The sequence below is a fragment of the Ipomoea triloba genome, chromosome 11 (assembly GCF_003576645.1).
Source record: "Ipomoea triloba cultivar NCNSP0323 chromosome 11, ASM357664v1".
Taxonomy (NCBI): domain Eukaryota; kingdom Viridiplantae; phylum Streptophyta; class Magnoliopsida; order Solanales; family Convolvulaceae; genus Ipomoea; species Ipomoea triloba.
In genome coordinates, this window is record NC_044926.1 from 9174174 (window position 1) to 9180924 (window position 6751).

A 6751-nucleotide genomic window follows, 5' to 3' on the forward strand; every position below is an offset into this window, starting at 1 on the left:
TCTTGAAATCCATCTTTGGTTTCGTTTTCATAGTTTTCCTGATCTTGTTGATCACTTACATGTGCAGAGATAACTACTGTTGTGCTCGATCTGCTACTTGCAGGCTTGTTTACAGTAAAACCAGACACCAGTGTGCAATATGAGGATAAAATGAAGGAAAATAAGATTTGGCCTTGGATACAACCCTCTTCTCAGCTTATTTTCTAAAGCTAATTAAATTGTAATGTGTAGATTGAGTATTAGAATGTGACTATATACACTTATTACGATGGAGTTTTAGTTATATTCAATGGTGTTGATCAGGTCCCATTACAATTACCTAAGCTATTGACCTTTTTCCATTAGAGTCACAAGCGAATTTTATCCAAAATTTATTGTTAGGTGGTATGCAATGTCATCACGGTAATTAAAAGGGGATTTCTATTACGGTGTATAATATGTGGTGATCTAATGGGATTAGTTCAATCCAGATGATGATTATGGAGTGGAAAATTGATGGACACGCATGGGAAGGGTGTTCATATATGTAGAATGTATACAACTTGAGCTAGGATAATTTTATAAAGTTTGTAAGAGCAAGCTCAATAGTTGAGTTGAGGTTTTTTTTTTTTTTTTTTTTTTTTTTAATTTTTTTTTCAGGCTAAGTAGGAGAGAAGAAAGAGAAGAGGGAAAAAAATATATTCACGTACCAATTCCCTTCACAAGTTTCTTCTATTTTCTCATTCAGTAGACCTCACAAAAAACTTAAACTTGCAGGAGAAAAACAAACTTGAAAAAAAATAAAAAAAAATAAAAATAAAAACTCATCCCCCCTCAATGATAACAATAAGCTTTAGCCCCCCTCAATGATAACAATAAGCTTTAGCACATGATCGCATTTTAAGACTTCCACTAAGCGTATGTTGAATATATCATAGTAGTGGTAGATCTTCGAGTCTCATAGTAATTTAAAGAGAAGGCTGGCTTCACAAGTAAGATAGAAGAATCTAGAGATTGTCAATTTATGAGAGTTCTTAAGAAACTTACACCAAATTTTTTGTTATGTAAAAATTCTCAAAAAATCACTTTTGTGGTTATCCTAAAGGAACATTCAGATTGAGCTTGTATTGCTCTAATTCTAATCCCAAGCTTTTATATGGTAGTTAATATATAGTGGCTAATGCTTAATGGTTACCTTTGACTCTAATAGTTATTGAGGTTTGACTGTTTCCTCTTATGTAAAAAAAAATTAAAAACTTGATTAGAAGTCATAAATATTTTTCTTTTGAAATTATTAAAATTTGAATTTGTAATAAATTAAATTTGAACAGATACTACATTGTAATAGAGTCAATAATATTAAAAAAAGAACAAAAAAAAAATCAAGTCAAGATAACTATCTAAAAATATGAATTGAACTAGCACGACACGACCCACTTGACATCACTATAAAAATTTTCAAGATAATTTTTTCACTTTTCAAATATAATTTCCTCTCAACAACTAATGAAAACTATAACATGTTTCATTACCATTACTCTAAATAAGAAAATCTATGAACAGATACTGCATCGTAATAGAGTTAGTAGTATTTAAAAAAAAATAATAAGAAAATCTTAACTCATTTTCTAAGAAGGAAATGCTGTTAGGAGTACAAGTGAAATACACTAAAAATCTAATTAAAATAAGAACTCATTACTTAAAAAAGAAAATAACTTATTTCAAAATTTTCATTTCCTTCCCCTGTATTCCGTTATTTTCGTGCTACTTTTTTTTTTTTGAAGTAATAAATCTCAAATTAATATTAATCAAAAGCGGTTATGAAGTCTAGTGGAGTATCCGATCATTTCGCATGAGATAACCAAACGGCCTTTTCATTATCTTCTTCCCCCAAAGAGTTGAATCCCCAACCCCAAGGGTCCCATGCCTCAGCCCGACAAAACATTTGGGAGAATGTAAATCATTATCTTATACAAAAATATGGTTGTTATACAGAAGAACAGCAACCCAACAACAATGGTAATTTGTTCTAGACAATATGAGCAAACTACAATGAGAATAAAATTAAATAATAAAATTAAAATAGAAAAGGCCATTGTTGCCATCAAGCATCCAGGAATCAAGATGATATATCAAAAATTAACCTCGCTTGCAACGGGAATAAAAGCTGTACAGATTAACAAATCTAGAAAGGGATCGATCCACATCAGGCGTTGCTGTGAGATCGCGCTGCAGATTTACAAATCGGGCAGGCGTTTTTCTGCAGGAGCCACTCCTTTATGCAGTCGATGTGGTACAAGTGTCCACATTCGAGCCTCCCCATCTCGTCATCAGCTTCGTATTCCTCCTACGTTGGTATCGTTAAGTCAATTAAGTGGAATGAAAAACGAGGAAATACAAATGTTGTATGGCGGGGGCAGAATTTTGACGGAACAGACCTGGCATACGCTGCACTTCTTTTCCATTTCCGTTGGCACATGTGACCGCAGATTGGTTAAAAATTGCAGCTCGGTTTTCTGGACACAGCGTGCTATCTCATCTTCTCTCAGTCCGGTGTTCACATACCCGATTCTATCTCCGAGTTCCAGCAATTCCTGTTTCCATCACCAATGCGAGCTTATGAATTTTGAAGTATAAAGATATAGTTCTAGACAGTCAATCCTATGTTTATTGATTATCGAATCATCCTTAAAGCAAACTGACCGACTCACCTCGTATGACATGCTATCGACATCAAGTCTCAAATCTCGGTATCGATCAAGCCCATCCGGTCTTCCTCCCATCAGACTATTTTGCAGCATTACAATCTACAATATAATCAAACATCAAACGTTTAATACACAGTTCTTTTTAACCAACTGCTGCAGAGAAAAAACATAACCATTTATGCATTCAACATTTACAAGTTACAATGCATCAAATGAAACCCAATAGGATGCCGAAAGTGTTGCTCCTTATATTATTTGTTTCAAATTTCTATTTATTGTTAAATTTGTTGATATTGTGAAAGGGCATTACTTTACAGGATCGTGAACTTTAATTTGCTGTAGCTCTGAACATAGCTTCTTGACTTAATCTGTGTGAACTACTATTATTGTTGAAATGCTCAGACATATTTTTGTTTTTATACACGAGACTATAGCTGGTAGCAAAAACGCAACTTTATTTCTTTATATTGGTGTTGGACTTGACCCTTCACTGGCATCCGCCCAACAACTCCCAGTCACCTGGTGCTGGACTTAGCCCTTTACCGGCCTCGGCCCAACAATTCACCCCAGCACCTCCCAGCCTTAACTGCACAATTTACCCGAGTAACCTGACTCTGATACCACTTGTTAAGATCAAACGTTTACCATGCCAAAAGCTATAGCTGGTAGCGAAAGCGCAACTTTATTTTCTTATACTACCACATTTTAGAGAGGCAGGGTGTTATGTTCTTAACGTCATGGGCACAACATAAAGAAAGAGAATGAAAGACTAATAGTTGGAAAAGGAAAAGAAGATAGCATTGGGTTTGCTTGAGACCCAAAACTCCCTTAGACCCTTTTTGGGATTGAATTTCTGGCTTATCTATTATTCCAAATAACACTCCCTTTTATAGGGTTGATTACAAAGGTTCCTAAACTAAGAATAAGTAATTGGTAGTTTCTAAATAATTAATATACCTAAACTAATTCGAAGACTAATAGTAATAAGTTCAATAATTATTTAGTAATTTCTAAATAACTATTTATTAGTTTCTAAATAACTATTTAGTAATTTATTAATATCTAAACTATGTAATATAATAAAATAAGGCTTCCTCAGCATGTATCACAGGGTGTTGGACTTGGCCCTCACTAGCCTCCGACCAACATAATGTTATCCAAAGACCAAGACACCATAATGACTAAACAACGAAAATACAAAAATATGAAAATGTGAACCCTAAATAGCATTCGGTATTCAGTTCAGTTATTAACTAAATATAGTTTCAATCAGTGTGGCAGCACTGCTATATAAGTATCTTATAACAATGCAAAGCACTAATAATTTATCTTTATATGACAGCAAAATAGAACCACAAATTAATCTCCATAGACTACAAGATGACAAGATCAGAACACGTAAAAAGGGCAGACGCACTGCGGAAACCCGCCCCATCTTGTAGGTCATCAAGTCATCATACAAAATACATTTAAAAGGAATATTAGAATGGAAAAGTGCATTATTGGCGTAGGTAAAAAGCTAGGATCTTTAGCAAAATAAAGATGAACACTGAAGTTGATGATTATAGTATAAACAAACCTCAGCAAGTCCTTCAGGAAAACCATATCTAGAATGGCGGTGATGGCGGGACACGAAATGATCCACACGAGACCTGGGCAATTCCAAGGCAGAGTCAATTTCAAGAAATGGATTGTCCTCTGGGATCACCATTCTCCTAACAGTATATCCAGATCTCTGTAAAATGAATAAGTTCATAAATGAGTTGACCTCTACGCTAAAGCCATTGATGATGTTTAAATGTTACTCACTCTAGGATTAAACGAACATAAATAATCAATTACAATCCAGAAAGTTCCACACTACACATTAAGCAGCAAAGGAATGAGCACAAGTATAGAAAGTAACACGATAATCATATCCACACAAAGCTTCTTTCGTAATGAGAGAAGCATTCAATCAGCCATATAACACTACATTTAGTATTCTAGTTATATCAAAATAACTAATATCTATTGGTTTCAAAAAAACTAATATCTATTATTATTAGTTAATTAATTAGTTATATTCACTCAATTAGCATAAAAGAACATTTTCTTAAGATACATTCAGTTTCCAACTTACGCCAGACTAATCCTAATAACCCCTGTCCAAGAGTTATAAATCACAAGTTGCCCAAAATGCCTCCAATCAATCCCTATCTTTGACTCTACGCACAAGGGGTTCATCTCCACACTTCTGAGTCCTGTCATTGACTCACGCACAAGGGATCCATGCACAATTGGGCCAACTTTGGGAGCCCAATAGCCGAAACTCTAGTTTTTTTTTTTCAAGTACTATGACTCTATTATATTACAGTATCTGTTCATCTATACTTTCTCAACCTTCTCAACCTGTTGAAGCACAAAGAGTCAATATAGCCTCGGTGGCCAAGGTCACTGGGAGCCCAATAGCTGAAACTCTAGTCTTGGCCCTTGGGAGCCCTAAGACCAAGATGTTGGTGGGAGTGGAATACTTTTGGTCAGGCGGTCTACAAATATTTTTTCCCCAAATACATAAAAAAAATCTATACCCTTTATCTTGATCACATCATCACATGACCTAAGAAAACCAGAGCCACATAAAGATCAAAAGTCCAAAAACAAGTATGCACACGACATCATCAAAATCATACAAATTCTCCAATCAACAACACAGTAAAAACCATAAACATTACCAGCAAAGCTCAGAAAAAGTGAAACAGATTGAAAGAGAAATTGGATAGTAACCTCTCTTGAAGGAAGTTTATTATCGCTATCAACTCTCCCTCTTCCATTCACAGGCCTTCTCGAAACAACACAATCAACAGAGGCGGCATCAGTGGTGAGCCCAATTCCAGGACCGCACCAAACATCAGGGACAGCCACACAGCTCGAAGACGCGCCATTGGAGCCATTGCTGTTACCGTTAATCCCCGGAACCGCACAATTGACGGGCTTGCTCTTCTTGCTCCGCGCCTTTTTCTTCTTCACTTTCTTGGAATCCCAGTCCGCGGAGCTCCTAATCACCGCCGGAACCGACACCTGCGGCGGCGCGGCGCAGCCCAGTCCCCGGAATGTGGCGAAGTTCTTCTTTTTGGTGGTGGGGGGGTCATGGGTGGGGCTGGTGGGGGAAAATGGGGCAAGAAGAATCGCAGAAATGGTGGATTTGGAGCGCGTGGAGTTGACGCCTTCAGGATTTGGATCTGTGTCGGCACTGGGAAGGTTCTGTTTTGGGTTTCTTGGTCTCCGGTATCTGTTACTTCGCTCTGCTCCAGCTGTAGAGGTGTCTGAAACCGCCATGGCCATGTTTGTATGCACTGTGGAGAAGAGAGAGAGAAGAGAGAGAGTTGAAATTCTGGATGAAATGAGAGGAGATAGACTGGACATCCGTGAGTTGGAAATTATGTATTTATTATTAACACACAAAAAATTAATAAATTAAATTTATATGTTTCATAATTATGTAAAAATCAATTTTATGTAAAAAAAAAAAATCAAATCTAAAATCTTTGTTGAGTTTGTTTTTCAATTTTTATCCGCCCACTATTTTACATGTTTCGCATTTGATTCTTTGATTATGAATTTATTCATATTAGATTCACAGCTATCAAATTTATGTAACATTTGATCCTTCTGAATAATTTTTCAATCAAACTTGTATGATTTTATCAATATTTTCTATCAACATTAACCTCAAGACTATTATATTCCATATATCGTCTATATACTATTTAAATTCAGATATCTTATATGACAATTATGCGTAAAATTTTGACTAAAGTTGTCAGAGAAATTGGTTAAAAAGAATAAATGTGAAAGAATTTGATAATTATGAATCTAATAATAATAATAATAATAATAATAATAATAATAATAATAATAATAATAATAATAATAATAATAATAATAATAACAACAACAACAACAGTTGACAAAAGTGGAAAGAAGAATCAATCTTTTAAAAATACTAAAAGTATGTAAATATGCCAATACCATGTTATGTGATGACATCCGGACTGCCATTCTAAATGAGTGATCATAGGTTT

At 35.1% G+C, this 6751-nt stretch overlaps 1 protein-coding gene across 1 annotated transcript; it reads right to left on the reverse strand.

The window, feature by feature from the left end:
* Window positions 1-1923: 1923 nt before the first annotated feature.
* Window positions 1924-6089, reverse strand: LOC115995565. Its single transcript, XM_031234630.1, has 5 exons — window positions 5454-6089; window positions 4267-4422; window positions 2691-2786; window positions 2418-2573; window positions 1924-2326 (listed from the first exon to the last, which is right to left on the reverse strand). The coding sequence occupies exons 1-5, from the start codon at window positions 6009-6011 to the stop codon at window positions 2186-2188; spliced, it is 1107 nt and encodes a 368-aa protein (XP_031090490.1). The 5' UTR covers window positions 6012-6089; the 3' UTR covers window positions 1924-2185.
* Between the last annotated feature and the right edge of the window lie 662 nt (window positions 6090-6751).

Bases quoted from the DNA above. Each gene is read 5' to 3' on its own strand.
- LOC115995565 (XM_031234630.1), bottom strand. From the start codon at position 6,011: ATGGCCATGGCGGTTTCAGACACCTCTACAGCTGGAGCAGAGCGAAGT. The intron at 2,787-4,266 runs GTTTGTTTATAC...ATTATATTGTAG, and splicing joins TTCCTGAAGGACTTGCTGAG to ATTGTAATGCTGCAAAATAG. The intron at 2,327-2,417 runs GTCTGTTCCGTC...ATACCAACGTAG, and splicing joins AGAAGTGCAGCGTATGCCAG to GAGGAATACGAAGCTGATGA.